At 42.4% G+C, this 22,698-nt stretch overlaps 1 protein-coding gene across 1 annotated transcript in view; it reads left to right on the top strand.

Annotated features, from left to right (window-relative positions):
- LOC133346962 (protein unc-45 homolog B-like) overlaps positions 1-22,698 on the top strand; it is a 57,736-nt gene that overhangs the window by 14,098 nt on the left and 20,940 nt on the right. The window contains exons 2-5 of the mRNA XM_061558809.1: positions 8,010-8,069; positions 9,077-9,165; positions 17,161-17,322; positions 19,248-19,284. Of these exons, the coding sequence (XP_061414793.1) occupies positions 8,010-8,069; positions 9,077-9,165; positions 17,161-17,322; positions 19,248-19,284 (348 nt within the window). The remainder of the gene's footprint in view (positions 1-8,009; positions 8,070-9,076; positions 9,166-17,160; positions 17,323-19,247; positions 19,285-22,698) is intronic.

Below are 22,698 nucleotides of genomic sequence, written 5' to 3'. Positions count from 1 at the left end.
ACAAGTGTCCCGTACTAAAATAGAATTGCAATAATCACCACAGGGAGTGTTCTAAGTATTGGAAACGTGTGGAGGAGGCAGGCATTGACAAAGTATGCACTGATGTATCAGTTCTTCAATGAATTGATTCTTACACTGAAGATAATTGATTACCGATTGCTTTGTGTTTCATGTAAATGGTGCACGTACACACTGCAGCCACTAAGGACTCTAAATCACCACAATGGCAAAAAAAGAATTGATTCTGAAATCAAATTGATTCCCAAAATAATAACGTCATCAAATTGTGCGGCAGGGTAATCACTACACACCTATTATTTACCAACTACAGTACACCAGAGCAGCAGCAGGAAGAGGTGAATTGAGCCTGCGTTCTGTGCGCTTATAACCCGAACGCCCCAATTTGTGAGTGCCTAAAGTCGCAATTAGGGCTTGGACAGTTGGATGAGCATCGCCGTCTTCATAACGCCCTAAAAAATTAACCCGTAAAAACAAAGTTTTTCACTATAAATCCTTTATATGCGTGGCGGCTAGAGTCCTCTCGTCCTCTGGCTTGAGATGGTTGCCACCTATGGGTCAGATGATTGCCTGCCACCGTTAAGCAATTGGTAATTAAATATCATTTATTTTTCCTAAACAGTGTAAAATTTTTGAATTTTTTTTTTCACGAACATTAATTGTCACGCACAACGAGTCTGTGTGCAAAATGTCAGCTCGATTGGATCACGGGAAGTGGGTTAAAAAACGACCGAAAGATTTGCACGGTCGTAAGCAAGCACGCAAGTGAACTTAATATAAAGGATTAAAAAGAGAAGGACGTTCTGCTGCTAGGGACAAAGAACACGTTACCGCTTACCACTGCAGTAACTGCAGAAGGCTCTGTGTCAGCTGGATCGGTCTGCTTGGCCATGAACACTCCTGCATCGCAAATAACCTTAGGTTTTATAAATATAAAAACCACTAACTCCAAGCTTCTGAGACAGCCGAATTCGTTTCGACGGGAATGTATTCACCGAAAAAATTATGAGCACTCCACACTTGTTTTACTTCTCCAAAACCTGGCCGTTGGCATATTGGTGAGGTGAGCGTCTCACGGACCCTGTAACCTGTGGCACTCTGCGAATTTACTCCAAAATACGTGCTGAACAATCGTGGATTTTCACAGGTTTTAGGAGTTTCCCGCATTTTTGCCTCAATGCAAATGGAGAAAATCTGCTGTGTTGGTCTGTAGTTAAGGATTTTTAAGACTGGGTTCAGAGCACAGCTTGCAAACGACTTGCTCACCAACATCAGTAAACACTAAGACGATGACTTTTAATGGACTGACGCATTCGCATTTCATTCGCAGATAAAGTTGGCTAAGAATGGGTTCGGAGGTCGTGTGGTCCGCTAAGAGCCAACAGATATCCTACACAGCAGCTGGACGTGGCACGACTATGCGGAAGACCCAGGAGGTAAAATTATTTCGTGCAAAAGTTTACGTGTGTGGTGCAAATTAACGAAGCACCTTGTTTAAGTATGATTGTCACCTGAGGCGGCTCTCTTCATGTTTACCAGCGCGCTGCATGCAGATCGTCTGTCAGTTTGAGGGGCCACAAGTACCGGCACTGTTATCGATGTGCTGAAGCACGATCTAATTGGAATTTTAATCTTTATTTAGACTGGAGGAATACGAAGAGCTATGAAGATCTTTTTCACAGATGTCCAGTATGCTGAGGAGCCTCTTCTAACACAACCCAGCAGCCACAGCGTTACATATTTAGAGTCCAAAAGAAGTTATATCTTCCGGGTATTCCAAAACCAATAATCTCACCAATACTTAGAAACATAATGTCATAAAAAATGAACATTCGAGCAATAGTTTTTTGAAAAGGCAGTTGAAAATAATCTTCACACACATATGGTTAGAGGTAACAAATCTGCTGACTCAACCGTGGTTAAGGGATAGCGCTCCAATGTGTTTTCGGATTGTACCGCGTGTTGATCGTCACGACGTCCGACGTTTCACTCAATGTGCTGAGAGCTCCTTCGGGGACTGAATATAAGCTTTCAGTTTGTGGAACATTAGACATTGTGCAGAATAAGATGTGGTACAATCCGAAAACACATCATGCATGTATGTTGAATGTTTGTATGGTACGTCGCCCAACCGTGCTAATCTGAGGTGCTGGGGAAGGACAACAAACTGAACACAAAAATCAGTTCTAATGAAATGCGTTTTCAATATGGATTTAAGAGTGCATAGCTCCAGTGGCTTCCTAATATCGGAAGGAAGAGCGGTCCAGACGGCTGCAGAAGCACATCTCAAAGCGCGCGATGCAGTGACCATCTTTGTTCGATGGTTAGCCAAAAGTTTCTGTGAGGATGGCTGGAGTTTGATTGGTGGTTTATGCTCCTTGATGAGATCAGCAAGGCATTCATTTGTGGTACACACATCAGAGCTCTACAGCACAAGCGCGAAAACCTATGCAGTCACATTGTTAATATATGTGTAATGCGAGCAAGGATTGAGGGGGGCGGAGTCTGGGTCACGTGAGGAGAGGGAGGAGTTAGGGTCACGTGGGGGAGAGAATTTAGGGGGAGAACCGGAAGGGATCGGGGAGAGAAGACGGAGTGAAACGGGAGGAGGCCACGCTGGGCAGTACTGGGAGGGTGGCGCGATCGCCACGTGTTGGGAGACCTCGGCACCGTCGGCCATCGGTGTCCGGGCGCAGGGGGGCTAGCGGGCTGTGGAAGGCTGGCCGTGAGCGAGGCAGAGCGGAGCAGCAGTGTGGTTGCGGAGTGCTCGACGGAGGAGACGCGGGCCTGAGCGAGGACGCCGTGGGAGCGAGATTTATACGAACCCAAATAAAGGACAACGGAGATCGACACTGTGAAAGAGTCCTTTATTACATATGAAACGGTTGAGTATACTGTAATCTGTATAAAAACCTACTTACGCAAGGTGATACAACTCAAAGACCCGCAGAGACGGGTTCATGTACCCACTCTTTGAACTGCAATATCCTCAACGTTGGGCATGAATATTTCACAAATCGGCATCATCAAGCAAACCTTAGCTTTCTCTGCAGCTCAATCATTCGCTTGCTGAGGCACGTCCGAGAGAACACGCCATGGAGGACGACCACGGTGGAGATGGCGAGATAAGAACGGTTCCATGTTTAGGGGTAAGCTGGGTCGTGGCATTACTCATTACTGTGGGCAGGGCATTGAGAGGCTTGCAACCAGCAATCGAGAAACTGCCTGATAATGATGATAAGGATGAAAGATTTAAGATCAGGATCAGCTGATGGTCATCTTATCACTGTCTCCAATAACTGTAGTATGTATCTTGAACGTTTTTCGCACCGCACGTAGCCAGCCATGCTAATTGGAGGTACTGTTAATGATGCTGCTACTGCTGCAATCGTGATGCACGGCACGCGACACCTCCATCGCAGCACTACGCCACCGCACTTCCCCTCTTCTGGGCATTTCAGTTATTTGCAAAGTTTCACAAATTAAAGGAATCATCCAAAAGTGGCCACTGGCAGAAACTAATTCCATCTTATTTTCCCAAATTTGTAATTGATAAAAGAGGTTGCGTGACTAATTCATCCTAGTATATGTGATTAATGTTGTGGATTGTGGGAGTTATGCTCAGAAAAAATAGCATGCCAGCTCCTCGCATCTGAGAATGTATTTATCTGCAAACAGCGAGGCCCACTTAAACGTAGATGAGAGGCGTTTCACTTGAATCATGAAACAATGAGAACTTGAAAATCGGACCACGTGACTTACAAACATTTTTCTTTAAATTTCTGAAAAATTCCTGAAACACATATTTTGAGCAGCCGGGCCAAATATGAATTGCCCAGGTGTTGACGTGCGATCATATGAAGCTTCAGCTCCAGAATGGGTCGCAAGGTTGCGTAATCTGACAGCTCGACAACGGCTCTATGTCACAAAGAGTAATGACAATGGCCTGACTGATGATCCCATTTTCACCCCCCTCCCCCCACCAGTAATTACCACTGCATCATTTGTACCTCCTATTAGCACGATTGGCTACGTACGGGGCGAAAGAAGTTCAAAGTACATACATTACGCCTCTTCACAACAACACATCAAGTGCAATCCTCCTGACCACACAGCCGTCATCATGTTATACATCCTCATTGTCATCGCTTATTAAACACAACACAGAGACATGATGGTGTTTGCGTCTTTCATGTGAGATGTTGCCAAGGTAATGTTCAGATTTGCTTGTTCAGTGAACACATGTTGTACTCGAGTATAACAGACAATATATCTGCAGAACATTCTTATTATTTTTACTTCAATAGTCAATACGTAGCGGGCACGTTATGAATATAATGAAAAGCTACAGAATACAGTACTGCATTGCATTTAATCCAGTTGGGCTCGATTTAGATTTGGCAAATACATCCAAAATGATGGGAATTTGACCAGACAGTTGTTCCTAAATAAATAAAAACTCCTGTAATGCATTACTATATTGGTGTTTTGAGTTATCAACTTCGATTTTCACTTGCACAAAAGCATCGATGACGTGAACATGTCTCCAATGTATAAATGTACATTTTTTTTATCCATTTGCATGGACTTGCATTTATGTCCTGTTAATGCTGCAATATAACCTTGATGGCGCACGATTTCCACTTGATAGATGACGGGAGAAACTTGAGATTGGCTTTTATAAATAGGCTTCTTGACGGGAACCAGCAGGAGTGGTCTCGTGGGATGAAAGTGAATGGGGTTGCTTAATGGTTGGGGCCCTGTGATGGCAACCACTTATATTAAATTCCCAGAGGAATATTGTGGATACACGAGTTCTAAATTGTCCTTTCGCAGGCTTTTGCATGAGCCAGCCGTGTGTATTGTACTTAATCTGCTGTTATTCGGACCATTTGCTCTACTTAAACTGAGCTGAGTGTTAAGGGCGGCTGTAATAAATAGACTCTGAAGGTAATTATGATGTCCTGTTATAAATTCGATGCGTTGCATAATAAAGTGTCATAAACAAATGGCTATTGACTCGTTGTTTAATTAATTTATAATCACCATCAATATCGTAGCTGGGATGGCTTTCCAACATGTAATTATCATACATAAAACAGGCTTCATTTATTATTCAAGTACATTTTTAAATATGAAACAGTCATAAATGTGTAAAAACAAATTGTTTTTACACATTAATTAAAGTACAGTGACACCTCGATATAAATTTTTTATATCACCAGCCGAATTGAATGTGAATATAATTTACAGATCTTTGTGCCTATCTATAGCTGGATGGTCATGGGAGTTGTTTCATGTTTAGTGCAGAATGATGCCTCGGACAGGATAAGATTTCACTCACCACTGATGTTAGCCATGACCAGAAATTTTACTCGGGTTGAGTAGTGCGCTAACCACAGAGCCACGCGAAAGCCTCCTCCACCACGTGCAGGATAACCAGTTTGACATGGGCAGACGTTCATTCACAGAACATTGACATTTATTTACAAATTAAATTTTAGACATGGCTAAATACCGAATCAGAACACATTGGCTGAACATTTCTCAATGGGGATATTTCTGGGACTTTAACAATGGAATGTTGCACATGCAGAAATGTGCAAAGCAGGAACTTTATAATGATGATTCGCTGTGCCAGAGGTGGATCTAGAAACTTCACAAGGGGTTGCGAGCACTCCGGAAACTTCCAATCCTTTTCAATATTGCCCTGCATTAATTATACCGTAATAGTCTTTTTGTACACAGTGTCTTTTCTACAGGTTGCGGCAATCGCCCCCCATCTTAGACCTGACCCTTCCCCCTGTTATATTGTGCTGTGCTGCCTCGTAGCCATACAGTTGCTCTTATTGCCTTATACGCAGACATTGTTCAGAAATAACCTGGCTGCAGATGATAGCTCAAAGAAGTCCCTTATTGTGTGGATATTTACAGCAGCCAAATACTCTAAACGCGTGATGTTGATTCTAAATGTGGAGGGAAAAACCGGAGTACCTGGAGAAAAATACACGCGACCACAGGGAGAACATGCAAACTCCAAACATACAGGCGTCAGAGTCGGGATCAAACCCACAACCTCCTGTATACCAGGCAACATCTTGCCACCGTGATAACATCCAGAACCTTACTCCTATCTCCACTATATTGTAAATCCCTTCTCTTCACCCAATGCTTTATTTTTACCTTGTATGGACACACCACTCGACTTCTCCATTATGGAATTTTGTAAATTCAACCATAACAGTTAAACCTGCAGGGATTAACCCCCAAAACGTGCTAAATTTTATTCATAGCTTCCATTTGAATGTCACAGAATTTATTATTGTAATTAAAATAAATATTTTCACACGGATTTTGCTACCTTATATCCCCCAATCTATTTTTTTTATTTTACTTCATGCTTTAAAGGGGATTGGAATAATTTTCCTTTTATATGGTACTGCATTTTACATAAAGGCACAACATAATTCCAGTACAACGACAGCAAAGTTTTATAAACCTAGCCGGGTGTCACTGTGATTAGAGCATTCACAAGTCACAGAGATTAAATTACGGTTGGGAGGTTAACTTGGCGGGTAACCTCTTGATGGTCAATACAACGAGGAGCACTTGCTGGGCATACATCTGCTATGGAGAGACTAACTAGCTATTGTTAAGTAGTGTTCCAAAGAATAGAAATACGGGCATTTAAAATGTGGTCTCTTTCTCTTGAAACATTAACTCACTAATTAGTGCTTTACTGCATGTGACACCCTTACAGGCTCCCACTGGGTGCTGTAGAGATAACACAGAGCACTTCAGGCAGTTTGCGCACTTATCGTAGCCATGCCAAGAGCACGAGCCAACGTACAATATTATTGGCTACAGCAGGCTCGTCTTGCGTAGGGTTGCAATTGTATGACAGAGCGGCAACCAAAGAAGAAAATACGCCCAAGGGGATGTCCCCCCGTGGAGCTGGCGTGTTGAAGCAGGGTCGAGGTGTATTTGTGCATCGCGAGACCATTCCAAAATGGCGATGGCTCCATCCAGCAGTGGATAGACAATGGGGAGGTCGCATAACAAACTTGTCGACGGCAAAACGCGCACCATTCCCTCAACACTCTTCCGTGGCCCTCTGCAGTATGTCTACGTGGGCAGGCCCTCATGGATACAAAAACAATGGCTAACAAGAATAATTGTTCATGCTTTACGGTACTGCGCCTATTTGTACACCTTAATTGCGGATAGCGGGATTTATTTGCTGCTTAGTTATAGCACGGTTGTAGAGAGTGTGCTGCTGCGTCTGACAGCTGCGATGGCATCGACAGCGACTGGATACAGCAGCTAAGTCAATTATATATACACAGGATCATCAAACATCATCATCCATCATCTTCGTCACCAGCACAACATCATCAGTATTTACTTATTTATCTTCTCATCTTGTTGGATTGTTGCATAGTCAATATCCCTGAGGTCTTCTCAAGCAGGCATGGTCACAGTTCACTCTGCCATTTCCTGTCTGCGTGGTCACCAACTCTCAAAGGGTGCCTGCCCCTCCAACACCCCATTCCATTAAATATCTTGACCGCGTCATCATCACCAACATCATCTCCTCAGATAAGTGGTGGATAATAGGAAACCTTTAGTGACTCACTGCCCACGACCTTCTGGGTATACACAATCACAGCATGCCCTGCCTATAAACTCTGAATGACGGGTGGTACAGGTGTGCATAATAAAACAGTAGTGGTAAAAGGGCCACGGATAAGATATTGCTTTGCTAGAGTGCCCCACTGATTGAAAAGTTTATTTGTTTTTGGTGAAGCAATCTGTAGCTTTCTCACACAGAGTGACAACCTCGATCGTGGAAAGCTTTAATTTGTAAAGCGACATGTTGGGGCTATATATATATACTGTACTGTATCTCAACAATTGTTTTTCTTTATAAATGTACATGAGTGAGTGGCTCATAATGTATGTATGTTGAACTTCTTTTACACCGTACGTAGCCAACCGTGCTAACCGGAGGTGTCTTATCAAGAACGGAGCCAGCACTGGCAACATGCAAGGTGTGAATCTGGGAAATAACGAGTGATGGAGTGAGTTGATGGAGTGAGCTAATGGTCTCAGCTTGGTCACAAGTGACTGCCAAGCATGTACACAAATTATGTTGCTCGCGTACTTTAGTATAACCCTTTTATAAGGGCTGAAATGATGGAGGAGGTTGATGATGGCTCTTTACAGAGCTTAAAGTGTCAATGACTTGTTAGGCCAAATAAAGTAATCTTCCTTGGTGATTCCAGACCTCATGTCAGAGTGATGAGGGAGCGCTTGACAGGACATCATTTAAATGACTGTACGAGTCTAATAGCACCATTAATGTACCGTGTACAAGTAAGTGATAATGAAAATACTAAACATTCTGAATCAACAAATTAAAGTATTGTACACAAAAAATCATAGCTAAGTAATCAACTCTGAACGTTATGGGTAAGATCTATCTGAATTAGAGTAATAAAAAAAACATTGTTAATTCCAATATTACAGATATTTGGACGTAACTTATTTCAGTAAGTTAACTAAATATAGAGTATCGTAATTATCAACATTTGAATGTTTATTTTAGCAAACCCAGTCGTAAAAAAAGAGATATTAATAAATTACAGTGCTGTATATGAGTTAAATCACTCTCGGTAATCAGAGACGTGAATTTTCGATGAAATCGTCTTGCATATGAATGGGGCCTGTGCGAAGTCTTTGTGTGCAGCTGCCTGATTCTTTCCTTTGCGAGAAAGCTCTCGATTATTCTATCTTTAGCCCGCAGCTGTCACTATCAGAGGCAGATAAATTTGGAACAGGCATGCACTGCACGGACACTTCCACTAATTTAGGGGGAGTTACAATGCACAACAAGTTAGACATTGCATTATTTTTGCACTCTCGTGTTTTTTTTTGCAGGCACTTTGAAGGCAATTGAATGTCTCATGTGTATTTTGTACAAAGCTTCTTAAAGTGCCGCTCATTTAGGTCATTATTTGAATATTAACGCCACGCAGTTACCCCCTTTCCCTGCCAGTGGCACCTTCCACAGAAAACTTGAAAAGGCAGCGAGTTCTGCTGGTTTCTTTTCCAAAGACAAGGGTCGCCAAGTCTCATCAAGCTGAGGTGAGAACTAAAGTATTATACTTCACACATCCTCCTTCAAAATTACATTGCTGTGCACGAATCTCCATGCTTTTAGCGTTATCAATTAATACTATGGCTTTTGGTGTGCAATATTGATTATTGATGTAATGTAATCTGGAGATATCCGTGGTAATGTAGTACAAAAAAAGGATTTAATCTTTGGGCAGTTTCTCAGCATGACCATATATGTTCATAGCTCTATCTGGTGACGTAGTAGCGTATTAAGTGATTAAGTGAAAGCTTGTTGCTGGCTTAAGTAGCTGATTCCTCCACATAACAAGCTTACGCATCCTACTTACGCATCCTGTTTGTGCAGCATTAGGTACGATTTTAAAATGAAGTGGAGCATGTTGAGCGGTCTGCTTTAATGCTTGTGTATGGGAACGTTCGCGGGAGGTGGGCCCGTCATGCTTTTGGGCCTATTATCAGTACTGTTGGTGAATGACTGTGTCCCTCATAGCCACATGGGGCATGGGACACGTTAAAAACACACGTCCTTGAGATGAATCGGCTTGCTCCAAACATGACCACGTTTCAATAAACCCATGTGAATCTGCATTTTTTTGTCTTACATGGTGTGTTTGCTTCTCCCCCCCCCTACCCAAGTTTATTAAAGTAATTTTACTTTGCATGGTTCATTGAATCACACCTTTACAATGTGTGACAGAGTAAATTGGTCTCCATTTTCTATTTTTAAAAAAGAAAATACAGAAGGATGCATCTCGTGTACGTGATTCCACCAGTTTCCGCAATCTGTAGACGTTGGGTCTTTGTTTAAGTGTGGGATGGCGAGGAGAACGGCCTCCTTATCAGTGAGGAATAGGCCCCACATTCATTCCAAAATTCATACATACGGCCATCGCGTGAGTGGGCGAAATGATAGCCAAAAACTCGTTTGAGTGAATGCGAAGCTGTAGCCCTGTTGTGTACACGATATACTCATGACTAGGATTTAAACTCCATCGGTCTTCAATGCAGATACTCAATCGTCATAAAGTGCACGATTGTATGCTTGTGCTTTTTTGGAAGTCTTTTATCAAACTATAAACATCCCAATGTTAAAACATTTGTATCACAAACGCTCGGAGAAACTACACTCTCTAGATAATGTTCATGTTAATCCGGTGGAATGGTTGTGTCAGCAATCAGCAAGGCACCACGTGGCTCCAGGCCATTTGTCTTTCTGGGATGCCAGAAAAATAGTTCCCGCGGGGAAATTATCCAGAATCACTGCATTGGCAACTTGTTATAATTCTTGAAAAAGAATGCAATTACCAATGGACATATTGTCAGATAAGAAAATACAGCACTCCTGACCATTAGTATATCTCTCTTGATTAATGGGTACGTCACACAAGGCAAAATAAGCATACCTTTTAATTATCTTGCATACAACATATGTATGTATATCATACCTGTGTACAGTTCAAAAACATTATCTGAATACTTAAATGATATTGGACAATTTTCATATCTGTTGGTGACCCGGAGCCAGTGGGAAGATTCCAGATCGCTATGGCAGAGGTCAGTGTTTCCATAGAACAATGTTGACTTGGCACTCATTTTATTGGCTGTGGAGGGATTATAGAATGAGTTGACTCCCAACAGGGATTTAAACCCAAAACATTTGGGTTGTGATCAGGTATTCAAATGCAGCACCACCAGGCTGAATATATGATACTGAATAATACCGGTGGTAGTTTCTGAACTGAAGTATGGTCAATCCCCCCCCCCCCCCCCCCCGCCAGGATAACACGTTATGAGAATTTCATCCAACAGCGTGACACTGTCCATGAAGGAATACATTATTTTATTTAGATAGCACAAGTGGTTTCCTGCTCGAATAAGCTTGGCTTTATTTTCACTTTTTGTTTATAATTCTGAGTTGATAGTGGAAACTCCACATTACCATGGCAAGGGAGAGTTTAAGTCTACCGCTGTTGACTTTACACAAAGTAGTGCATATATTATTGACCGTGTCGGAATGAAGGGCTGAGTTGATTCTCAACTGGAACTTGAACTCATATCCTTATTAATGTGAGTCAGTCGCATTGTTTTCTCGCAATGTAGCTTCTCAAACATAACACCATGAACATTTACACAATATCAATTCCGTTGCCCATAAAACTAAGATAATCGGTACACTTTAGAATTATCACCAGATTCTGTAGCTGGACTGTGAATAGGAATTTACCCTCAGCTCAGTTCTGAAAGCTTTCGCAGTCATGAAAGCTCAGATGTGTACGGTGTGCGTGAGTTTATTACCTCAACATTACCCATGTCCTGATTAAATGGCCACGCAAGGGCTGAGTGTGACGGGATGTAAAACGTCAGCTGCTAAACACTGACGCAAGTGCCTTTGCTGCTGCTCTCCGAACATTCTGGAGACAGCACAAGTTGCAGCTCAGAAAATGCCAGAAGGCATTGCCTGAGGGAGACTGAAGTGTGTGTCCACAGTTACCTCATTATTGAATGGCTAAACATAATCTTCATTCTTTTAAGCAGTTTAATCTAACCTGATGGGAAAATGCTTGTCAATGTGTTTATCTGTAACTATACTCACAATCGCAATATTTTATTCACTGATCTAGTAATTTCACACTGAATGGACAGCATTGCGATAAGGACTCACAAACATAACTCATAAGGAAACTACAGCGATACCCATCAACAGTTATGTAGATCCTGTCCCGCCAGTGCCTGGCTAGCTGTAGGTGGAGAGCCCTGGGTAACAGGATTTTTTTTTAAAGACAAAGCCTTATATTGACTCGCCCAAATGGTACTAGGCTCCAAGCAAAATGTATTATTTCCTGACATATTTAAAAGTTTTTTTTATTAATTCCTGACCTATATATTCTTATGTTTCCTCGCTGGTTGTAATTTATAAAATGACTAGCTATAAAGCCTGACATGAGCAATGTCTGATTACAATTTAATCATAGCAAAGTACACATGGTAATTATTGCATGGTCACCCTCCACTCGAGGATTAAGGGATTCATCCTGATAATAAATCGTATAAAGAGTAATACAATTTATGTTGCGTTTTAGCCTAAGAACTGTCATGAGTGAGGCACCGTACTCATTAAAGGATGCTTAAATATTTAAATCTAATCATTTGCAATTAGTGTTTGAATCCCGTGCTCCTTAATCTACGTTAGACCTAATTGCCACGTGTGCACTCCGCACACTTCTCACCCAGCATTCCGTGTCCTCCCCCACTCGAAAACGACGTTTAAAGTACAGGGATACACTGATGCTTGCTTAGATGCAGTCTTCTCCCCTATAGCGCGATGGGCCTGTGTAAGATAACGGAGCCGAGAATTTGGGCAGATACCCCACCAACTTTAGATGGCAGGGCAAAGCTATAAACTGTGCCCCCCAAAAACCTTTGTGGGAAAACTTTGCCCACTGGCCCCCCACCACCACCAGCCCCGAATTTCAACGATGCTTACACAAGCACGTAGTGAAAATTAGCATCACCAAATAATTACCATCACCACATCACAAAAACCACCAACACCACCGTCGCCAGCACTACAACCAAAATTACCACCACCATCAACTACAACCGCCTACAGACACGATCGGTTCACTGGCACGACGGGAGGTCAGGGCCTTGAATTCAATCACCAGCCTTCGCAGAGATAGAAATACGTACTCCTACTTGTTCCCCAGGACTTTAAAGAAAAAAATCATGTTCAGGCCCCCACAGCCTGCCGTTAAGGAATGGCTCACCGCGGCTCTTGAATCGTGCATGTTTACCCACCTGTTGCCGACTCGCCCGCAGCTCACAGCTGACAGCCCCTACGAGTTGTGGTGGTGGGGGGGGGGGCTCGCCAATGTGCGCGCAGTGCGAACTTTCACGCGGGGACTGGAGCATATGTTGTTATTAAAGGGCCCTAAATAAAAACACATCAATATTAAAACACATTTTTACTTGCACAGTAAAGTAATTGATTTATTTTCATTTGCTATACAGCCAGATAATACGACAAATCGCTATCCTTAAACACCCAGTCGTTCGTAAAAGTCGAAGGCGGTATAGTATTATAGTAATAGAGCAAGTGCAGAATCACTGAACCGGAATTGATAGCTCGAAAGCATTTAGCGCGGGGCCGTTGAAAGTGCGGGGCCCGTAGCAGCTACTACTGTACGTGTAGTAGCAGCTACTGCACGTGTAGTAGCAGCTACTGCACGTGTAGTAGCAGCTACTGCACGTGTAGCAGCTGCTACTGCACGTGTAGCAGCAGCTACTGCACGTGTAGCAGCAGCTACTGCACGTGTAGCAGCTGCTACTGCACGTGTAGCAGCAGCTACTGCACGTGTAGCAGCTGCTACTGTACGTGTAGCAGCAGCTACTGCACGTGTAGCAGCAGCTACTGCACGTGTAGCAGCTGCTACTGCACGTGTAGCAGCAGCTACTGCACGTGTAGCAGCAGCTACTGCACGTGTAGCAGCTGCTACTGCACGTGTAGCAGCAGCTACTGCACGTGTAGCAGCAGCTACTGCACGTGTAGCAGCAGCTACTGCACGTGTAGCAGCAGCTACTGCACGTGTAGCAGCTACTACTGTACGTGTAGCAGCAGCTACTGCACGTGTAGCAGCTGCTACTGCACGTGTAGCAGCAGCTACTGCACGTGTAGCAGCAGCTACTGCACGTGTAGCAGCTGCTACTGCACGTGTAGCAGCAGCTACTGCACGTGTAGCAGCAGCTACTGCACGTGTAGCAGCAGCTACTGCACGTGTAGCAGCTGCTACTGCACGTGTAGCAGCAGCTACTGCACGTGTAGCAGCTGATACTGCACGTGTAGCAGCTGCTACTGCACGTGTAGCAGCAGCTACTGCACGTGTAGCAGCAGCTACTGCACGTGTAGCAGCAGCTACTGCACCCCCCCCCCCCCTTGTGGATGCGACGACTTGAACTGGAAGTGGGGTTTTTGGTTTGTTGGATTGAGAGAAGCCGCGCCAATTTCCCATTTTTTCGCGTAATCTCCGTTATTTGAAAGCCGCGTGACCCATTTTCTGCTTGATCCAATGTAATGAGCAGATAAGCTCGTGCGTCTGTGTGTTTAACTTCTTTCGCACTGTACATAGTCAACCATGCTGATCGGAGGAGCTTCATGAGGACTAAAATTGTCTTTCCCTTTGAGTGGGTTGCTTATTGCTTCTCTGAAAGGCCTCCTCACCAAGTAAAAGTTGGTAAAACTAAGCACTAAAATTATTAACATATCGTTGTCGTCAGCCACGATATGCTCATTAATGGTCCTGTGATGCAAAACAAGCAATCTCGCTACTGCACACGAGATCATTGAATCATTCCGTCTCTGCAGTGGACGTCCTTGTGGGTCTGTTCCCTCCTTCGTGTGCCGTGTCGGCCTTCATAGGTGCTCGCTAACATCGTTCGTCTTGACCGTCAGCTTCATCCACTCTCGCGACGTCTCTTGCCCAATCCCACTCACTTTGCTGAACCGTTAATATGATTTCCCTAACCCTCATTTGCTCTACGATTCACCCTTTTCAGATGATTATCGCAATTGTTACCGTGTCATGTTACATATTTCAACATGAAGACTGGGGTGTCGCTGTCAGCACAGAGTTGCTGTTGCCTGGCTGGACACGCCGTGGCTCAGCCGCCACTGGTTTCCCTTCAAGGGTTTGCACGCAACGCCTCGAATGAGTCACAGCAACACCGAGCACCTTTCAGCTGACTCCCCTTAATTCGCGACGGGTCGAGTGGATGGGTTGTATCAAGCGTGATTTATCTTTTAAGTTAGGCTATGGTTTAAATCTTAACGTCACAATATATATATTTTCGTTTGCGTTGAGGTGTGCTTTTTCGCTTCGTCCTTGGAGACAAAAGCTCCTGTAAGCCTGGCGGTCAATACCACGGTGAGATGTTAATGGTCATGATTAAGTGTTCTGGTTTGTTGTGTGAATTCTTCGCGTTGAGTGCGGGGGTGGATGCAACCTGGCTACGAGCGTGTGAGCTCGCACATGGCAATTAGACCTAACTTAGATTAAGGAGCATGGGATTCACACATTGGTTGCAATTGATTTGAATCACATTTTTTGCCCTGTACAGTGCCTTGTTAATGGGAGTAGTTAAACAAAAAGCCAGATAAAGTGCGTTACTCTTCATACACTTTATCATCAGGAAAACTAGTTTTATTCCCCTCATCCTTGTAATATATTTCCGTCATATTTCAACACACTTCGTATATCTAATAAATGTATTAACCAAAGTGGTATAAATGTCCATACATTTTTATTGTTTTAAAAATTTACAGCCAAATGGGATCTCAGAAAAAACGCGAGTGTACAGCATTTCCAAACGTGCAAATGAGCAGGATGGTGCCAGCATTCTATGCCATCCTCAGCGTTTCCGTGAACTTTCTCTGGTACACATTGGGGTTAGTCACCAAGATGTTCTAAGGAATGAGAAACTTCCAGTTTGACACGTACGCTTTTGCGGCCAATAGTATTCATAATATATTATTCATAATATTATTCATAATATATTAATCATAATATTGGCAAAATCGCCCGATGAAGCTGGTTGTAATTACCAGCGAAACGTCGTACTCTAGTTGTAAATGTTGTGCGTTTAGTCGGCAACACACCGATGAGCTGAACTAGTAACTAATTGTAACGTTTTTGTTTTCGTGAAGAACCTTACTAACGCGGTATAACCCAAAAAAACTTTTATTACGAATAAACCTCCAGTAATTTTCACATTTTCAGATGACAGGAAGACCCTGAAGCAACTTTCTGGGCACTTGTGCTTGAAATGTGTTTGTAATCATGCAGATATAATTAAATATTTCAAAATTCTATCATTGTAATATTTTAACGCTTACACGTCAATAGATTTTGAGGTATTTCACGGTGACTTTTTTGACATTTTGGTGATTGAAAAAAATAAAATTTAAGTGCTATTTAAATAACTAGTGTCACGCTGATTTGTGCATGTCTTTAGATACTGAAGTCAGAAAAATAAAACTTACATATCACACGGAAATTAGTTTCATATGCAGCAACTCACGATTCCTAGACATTGAAGGCACAACATTACATGGCCATCTTTACATAATTCTTTGGTGATCCACAGCTGACGTGAGGCAAGTGCTATAAACTTCCTGTGCTCTACTGTAGACCGGATGGATTCATGCTCGATAATGAGAACGGGAAATGGCTGTGGCTGCTGACCAAATTAATCCTCGTGTCCAGTTGAGTGCTGCACTGACATAATTGGCACCCTCCTCAGAAGGGGAGTGGCCATCCACTAAATGTAAACATATTCAAAGGATTGAGAAAAAATAGATACCATAGTCTTACCCACAAACGTTATTGTTCTGAGAATTGGTATTGATAAGCTGTCTGGTAAGCTGCATAGAAATTGGTTTATGGGTGTTGTAGTTATTGCGATAGCATGATGGACTAATGGACTGACAGACCCGAGTTTACTGACATTTTCAATAAACAGTCTAACGGCTCCATTAAAAGTTAAACGAATTCTGATGTCATGCAATATTCACATAGTGGGGCAACAATTATTTCAGACATATATTTACATAAGCTCAGATGCCACAGCCATCCCAACAGAAGCCAAAAGCAATTTTAAATGTCCCAGCAGGACATCAGCTCGTGTACAAACCACCATACTATAAGCCGCTCAAACATACTCACTCAAGCATTGCACTGACGTCCCGTTTATCAGCCATGGACAATCCACTGCTAAATGATGGCCTCCTGAGCTGCTACCATCGACTGTAATCCCACGATATAAGAATCCGGCCACCACCTTCACACAAGCTGATTTCATAGGCCTAATTCCTACCAGAGGGGCTCCTTCGATTGGAGGCCCTTCCTCCAACAGTTGCATAAGCACGCAATTCCAGTGTAGCGCCTTTACCCTATACTTTCATTGTAAGACTGCAGAAAGCTCATCTACTCTCTAAACTACCATCCACAGATGGATGACCCGGCTCAGCTGCGCGAGGAGGGCAATGGATTCTTCAAAGCGGGCGACTTCAGCAGTGCCATCTCCTGCTACAGCAAGGCCATCAAGGTGTGCCAGACCCCCAGCGACCTGGCCACTCTGTACCGCAACCGTGCTGCCTGCTACCTGAAGACGGTGAGCATACCTATCAAAGCACACCAATTATATTTGTCGACAAGTGCTAAGGATGCACAGAATGTCAGGAGAACTCACAAGAGCATTGTAATCCCACAGGACAATGTGTACGGTGCTGTATTATCACAGCACTAACTGATCCATAAAATCAATTGTGCAAATATGTATACTGATAATTGTTTTTTTACCCTTCTATCTGGCAACAAAACTGACACCTTTTTTACAAGGAGTCATGTTTGCATAGACCACAATACCTGCAGTCATAATGCAAAAAAAGGACAGTGCACATTATCAGAGTTATGTTTTTTGCTTGCATTATGACTGCAGGTATTGTGGTCTATGCAAACATGACTCCTTGTAAAAAAAGGTGTCAGTTTTGTTGCCAGATAGAAGGGTAAAAAACCAATTATCATATTTTTTACTGGCAAATGAGGTTCCTATAGTGTAAATGCTTACCCCGAGCTCTCATACCTTGATGGTGCATTGTCTTTGAGTTGTGTTCCTTTTGGCGTCATCTGGTCCAACCCATGTGAGACTAGGCTCTAAGGAAAGCTGTCTCGGGTGTGGACCAATCAACTTCAAGGACAGTGCACATTATCAGAGTTATGTTTTTTGTTTGCATTATGACTGCAGGTATTGTGGTCTATGCAAACATAACTCCTTGTAAAAAAGGTGTCAGTTTTGTTGCCAGATAGAAGGGTAAAAAAACAATTATCATATTTTTTACTGGCAAATAAGGTTCCAATGGTGAATATGTATACTGTATAAAATCTCTCTCATTCTCCTTAGTGATCATTATCTGAACTTATTCCACCCGCCCCCCTTTTTCCTTGCTGACATACAGTTCCTGTATCTACAGTTGTTTTTCTGATGGAGTAGAAACCTAGTAAACATTCGTTTGGCCAACTCTTCCATGTAGTCAGAACCGTTGGACCAATGCTGCATCCATGCTGGGATGTGCCCGGCTCAGTTTTCTTTTTGCTGTTAGTTTCAGTAGCGGGCTTTAACGCTCCGCTATTTGCATCGTGGGGTTGAGAAAATGCCCATCTGTCCCACTGGTCTTCATAGATATGGTGGCCAGTGATTGAGCTGAGATCATCACATTATGGATCAGACCGTAATGTGAAGAACATTGTAATGTCCTCAATACGAATGATGGGACTTCAAAAGAAATTGGTGAACATCAAACACCAATTTTACGAAGCGAATGTGAGTCAATAAAAATCCTCGTTGCATTTGCAGGCTGAGCAAAACTATAAAAACAATGTCTTGCCTTAAAATAGTATATGCTGTAAGCCATGAAATAGAACATCATCATATAATGTCAATGAAGAGCTTGTACAGTATATGTACTGTACGTATTACGTTGAACTTCTTTCACACCATACGTAGCCAGCCGTGCTAATCGGAGGTGCGAGGGAAGGACAACACAAATGTACTACACAAAATGGATGACCTAAGGTTTCCACGTTTAGATTTTTGCTTGACCTGGCAAATGGGGGGATGTAGGGGAAGAAAGCTAAGGGGAGAAGGTTGGAACCAGGTCAAGATATTCGGAGAAATTGTGTGATTGGAGCTCTGAGTGGTTATTTACGTGGGTTTGGCCTTTGCTCCAAAACTAGAAATGTAATTAACTGGGTCAAAAACAGGCAAGTGGCAACTTGTATGTGACCTCTCCATGGCATCTGATGGAATATTGGGTTGACATCACATTTGGAGTATTTTTCTTTATTTAAATTGGAAACCACTTAAAGCTGCCTTCTAACCTGTATTTGTTACGAAGTCTTAATAACTAGGGTAATGTCCTTTTTGGCTCATTTTTATACATAAAACAGAGCTTTTGAATACTGCGCTGTACTTGGCATGTGGCGTTATATATAAGAGCATTGAATCATTCTGATTTAAATTTGCGTGTGTCAACACAGGAAAAATATGCCGAGGCGGCAACTGACAGCACAAAAGGTACGGTCTATTCGCGTGGGCTGACAGGCGACACAGTGGTGTGCGAGCCGACTAATGAATGTAGCGTTGGAACAAGCATGCACATTCAATGTCGTCCATTCCTGTCACGCCATGTTAGTTATTTAGCTGGTAACACGTGTGTGCAATTTGCAAAAACGTACCCGATATCATTTGACGATTTTTGTATGTCTACTCGATAATTCTATCGGCCCTATTGAATACATCACCGTTTTGCAAGCTCTGTCACTTGGAATGTCCAAATGCATGATCGTATTTGTGTTAATACAAAGAATCATAATAACTGTATACTGTGGAATCCTACTCATAAGTCTGCAAAGCCTTGACTAGACCGGGTTGATGTATGTACTTCAACAGAGTGCGCTGTTATCCAATATTCTTGCCTTCCCATTACTTAACGACTGTGTGTGTTTTATAAACAACACCGCAGTGTAAATAACTAAGTGGAGTGGTGGTCAGTGTCTGATTATCCTAGTAGCAAAAGTAGAATATGCTACGGGCACCTCCGTTCTTAACTGTTAGCGACAGTTTTGGCCAGATTAGGTCAGGGGTAAAATCCGGGAAATCATTTTGTGTGCGCATAACAGTGTAATTAAAATTTATAAATATCACACAGGAATTTAGTTTTTTTTTCAAACAGTGCAGTGAGGGCAATAGCGACATTGCACATGTACTTTGCTGTTGCTTTACACACTCTCGCATCCACAGACCCTGCAAATAGGATACATTTTCCACCAACCATGGCCATTTAAAACTAACACCTCTCATACACGACCTTTCACAGAAAAACAGACATGCAGATAATGGGAGTGTTGCCCTCCTAGAGGAGCTCAAAAACAGATATGACCACCCGTTTTGCCTTCTTAATTCAGCTAATTTGGGTAATGATGACATTTTTGAAGAAAAAAAAGTCCACAACCCATTTAGATTTTTAAAAACGTTGCTCCCAGGAATAGGGTCAAAATGGTAGAATAGACATTTAGATAAAATTAAAATAAAGATGATCATGAAATTTGTGAAATCGAGATAACTCAAAGGTCAGAGCGCTGGGTTCAAATCTGGGCAGCTGCCGTGTTCTCAAGTGTAATGAGTCGATGGTCTCAACCTGGTCACCAATGGCTGTACAAAAAACCCCATTATGTTGTATTGAATTTGGGTTTGCACTTGCAAACCAAAGTACTGAATAATGGTTTGATCATCATGCCACAAACAAGCATAACTTGTGGAAAAGTGCACCCCCTACTGTGTATGGGATCAGATGGTTTAGTTCTCTGATCAACGTCTTCAGAGGCCGTTCCCTGACACATGGAGCGCAGTGCTGGCTCCGTGGGATTTCCTAATGAATAAATAATTGATGTAATGACATGATTCTGCAGGAAAATGTTGAATACATTGGGGGTGGGGGGAAGGTAAAACAGATAGTGAAGATGATTCTGATGATGTTGATGATGAAGATATTGACATTGATGGTGATGAGGACATAATTAATAATCGATATTTATGGTAATGATAATGCACTTGATAATAATGCTTTAATTTATCCATGAAGGCATCACTCCATCTTAATGATTATTTTTCAGGATGGTCCTGCATTGGGTTGTATTGCATTGAGCAGTTACTGGACATCTGTGATAAAGAGCTTTATAGCTCATCGGATTCCTCCAGCATCAATGAAGATTCTGATTCTGAGTGCATTTATAGGCAGGTGTGCATGGAAATTCTACATTCTCATGATGGGGGCCAATCATCATGCTCAAAATAATTAACATCTTTGCAGATCTCCACACAGAGGGGAAGCACCATAAAATGCACACACACGCACATGCCACTGAAAGCTCCATGAACCTACGTTGCTGTGCTGCCAAATCTTGGCGAGCTCGCAGCACAGCAGGTTAGGAATCTTAACAAATCTCTATGTGATCCACCAAACCTTGCCTCCAAGGTGCTGAATTGCAGGTGTGCACCAGTGCTGATGTTTATACATTTTCCCAAGGTGCTTACTCATTTAAGGCTGAGTTGACCGAGGGGAGCCCAAAGAGAGGTTAAAACACCACGTCCCACTGAAGACAGCCATGGCACCATTGGTTGATATAGCACACATCTGAGGCTGTGTAAATACCATACATTGCAGAATTACGGCATAGGCGTGCACCGGCAGTAAATCGTAAGCCCATACATTTACACGTGGAATGCAACAGTTGGCACAATGATTATGCTGATGAAAAATGCAATGCACTGTGATTGATTACCTCGGTTTTGGTATTTACTCAGAAGACACGGCTCTTAAGGAAGCAACTGTTAAGAGGCATATTCCCCCAAGACATTTTGTCTATCACTGATTAACTTCTTTAACAAATCATTATATGCTAATGTTACTGACATTTTCAGTGGCTGAATAGCCTTTCTGTCAGCGTGCCTGTCACGAGGTTGGTTTGTATAAAGCCAGCCGTACGATTCCATGATAATATCTGTGACGAATTAAAACGTTACGGCATTTGCCGAGGAGTGGACATTATAAGCACCGTGACATCGTCCGTCACAACAAGAAGGCCATTGCCTTCCTTTGAAAAATAGAAACACAAATTCCAGTTTTAAATATACCTCGCATACAAATCCTGGTCTTTAATTGCTCAATTAATCTTTTTTGTTAGCAGGTTCTGCGTAGGTTTTACAACATAAATAAATCCAGCAAGCCTATTAAATGTAATAAAATTACTGTTATCAACTGCTGATGCCTAGCAAATTGAGTGATGTTAATTTTAGGTAATCTTTTTAAATCGTATTAATATGTGTAGTTATAATAGTTAATTTAAAATTGCAACAAAAAAACTCGTGGGATGTTTAGACAGAAATGTAAAACATTTTATTTGACTTTTAAGGAAAGTGAGCGGGCATGTGCAGGAAAATTCGTGAGTAGAGATGATGGCCAATGCACGAGATGTGTGACAAAGCGGTAGCCATCTCCATCACCACCGCAGAGATGGAGCACTGAGAGAAGTGTATGGGCAGGAGCAAGATGGATTGCGGCATCACGGAAACATGAGGGATGGCAATGGCCTGTGGAGAGGCATTCATATAGTAGTGGACAGACAATGTTTGATGATGATCATATATTTCGATTTAAAGCTTTTGTGACTGCATGGATTCATATTCTATGTGACTTTACCTAAAGAACCAAGAAGATGATCATATATGTTGACTCTTTATTGTGCTTATTGTGGAAACAGAATTCTAAATAATCCAGGCGTTTTTGCAAAACAAATAGTGTTGCATTAAATTTGGCGTTGCTTTGAAATCGGCATATATGTACGGTAATGATTGAGTTTCTCTCTTTGCGTCTGTGTGTATAGTGGTGGTGTAGCGGTTAGTGCACGGTGCAACAACCTGATGGCCCGA

The sequence above is a fragment of the Lethenteron reissneri genome, chromosome 25 (assembly GCF_015708825.2).
Source record: "Lethenteron reissneri isolate LAM-NWPU_2019-01 chromosome 25, ASM1570882v1, whole genome shotgun sequence".
Lineage (NCBI taxonomy): Eukaryota > Metazoa > Chordata > Hyperoartia > Petromyzontiformes > Petromyzontidae > Lethenteron > Lethenteron reissneri.
This window is presented reverse-complemented; position numbering and strand designations above follow the sequence as displayed.